Source organism: Sphaeroforma arctica (assembly GCF_001186125.1).
Source record: "Sphaeroforma arctica JP610 unplaced genomic scaffold supercont1.4748, whole genome shotgun sequence".
Classification (NCBI taxonomy): Eukaryota; class Ichthyosporea; order Ichthyophonida; genus Sphaeroforma; species Sphaeroforma arctica.
This window is the reverse complement of record NW_014035810.1, coordinates 436-2289: the sequence shown is the minus strand read 5'-3', so window position 1 is coordinate 2289 and position 1854 is coordinate 436. Positions and strand designations below refer to the sequence as shown.

General features: G+C 39.6%; 1 protein-coding gene across 1 annotated transcript; it reads right to left on the bottom strand.

The window, feature by feature from the left end:
- Positions 1-729: 729 nt before the first annotated feature.
- Positions 730-1285, bottom strand: SARC_14539 (hypothetical protein; the record flags this gene model as incomplete). The annotated part of the gene is made up of 1 exon (XM_014291329.1): positions 730-1285. A coding segment is annotated over exon 1 (542 nt), but the record flags the coding sequence as incomplete, so codon positions are not given.
- Between the last annotated feature and the right edge of the window lie 569 nt (positions 1286-1854).

Here is a 1854-nt window from a genome sequence, read left to right as displayed (position 1 = left end):
ATAAATATATAAATTAATTATACCTATACAAATAACATACAACATAAATACATACACACACACACACACATATATATATATATATATGATATATATATATATATATATGACAAATATACATATATATGTATATATATATATATAAATATATATACCATGTAAGATCCATCGCTTAACGGATCTCTCTACGATATACCCCGGGTACCAGGAGGAATACTACTTACTTAATTTACTTCTATCCACAACCTCTTGGTGTTGACGACCAGTAAAGTTTATGTATAGTTTATAAAATTGTCAATAAGAGAACGGCGATCAGAAGTGACTACCTCTACATACTATCTCTTGATTGCATATATATACACCCATATATATATATGTATATATATATGTGTGTGTATATACATACATACATACACACACACACACACATATATATATATATATATATCACCAACGATTAGAGTTATACGTACATGTTTATAAAGGTATAGAGAGGTGTATGCATGCTTTCAGGGATGGTACGAGAATGGTTAAAATGCGAGTTCACGAACTAAATCACTGGTACACAAACCTTTCTAGAACGAATTATCATATGTGCGGAAAAAAATTGTACGGCTTGTAGCATCGAAAAGCACCCGAGGCCCAGACCAAAAAAATCAGATGAGTGCACATGCTAGATACTACGGACTATTCATAGAGCAGATCGAACCGTAACGACAAATGTACACGTACCATGGGTCATCTGGTGGCGACCAAAAACTTTTGGGCGTTACTTGTCTCAGTGGCCACGTGGCTAAGCTCAAAACCCTAGTGCAAGAGTTATAGACTAGTCCTGGTTCGGGTTCTTTACCCCACTTAACTGTGTCTGCTAGCTTCTTAGTGTTTACGTTCAGGCTTTCGTATTCATCGACCGGCCATGCGGTACCAACGCCCATGAAGTCATTGAACTTCCTGCCGTACAAACCAGTTACAAAGTGGTAGCCTCGCTCAGCAAAATATACATGCAGATCGCCGGCATATGTACGGCTGACCTCTTGCAAGCATATGATGCTTTTCTTTTCAATCTCCGGCGTGAGTTTAGCGAGGATTTTTTTGATACGATTGCGTTGGTTCAGATGTTCAGTTTCGCAGGCTTGGAAGTGCGAGGGTTCGCACAGGTGGCTGCTGAGGATATTGTACGATGTCACCCACGCGGTATGGTCAGTCATTGTTGGAGATGTGGAACTTGCGCGACTCGAAGCCAGTCTGCTCGCTTGTTTAAGTAGTGACATTGGCGCCGCGGACTTACTCTTCTTGGAACAAAGGTATACAAATACAGCTCAAGGTTTTATAAACAAATTGTATTTTTAGACCATACCGGTTGTCTACTAAAAAATATATTTATGTAAAAATAAGGAATTACGGCGTCAGTTCCCGCCAAAAATGGGCAACCCATGTGTGTCCCAAAATACCCATCATCAAACCCTCACTCGCATGGGGTGAAAAGGGGTTGCCTTATCGACAGCATTCTCCCGTCTGCGACTGCACTACTGAATAAGCGCCTTATTTACACGCGAGTAAAGCACTCTAAAGCATGTATGATATTAGTAGAAAAACAACATTCGATCGACAACCATGCAGCGGTAAAGGCTGAAATAGAAGCGTATTTCAAATATTTCTATGTCGTATTGGCGATTTACTCTTCGTAGGGCTTCGGGTTGAAGACTAAAGTTACAGACGGACTATAGTTACGAAATATGTGAATATTTACCCGCTTCAAAGAGGTTATCAATGCTAAATATTTAATGCTTGCGACTACATTGTGAGAGGCTAGCAAGGCGAGAGTATATCTCCGACCAGCTCACATAGTTGCAG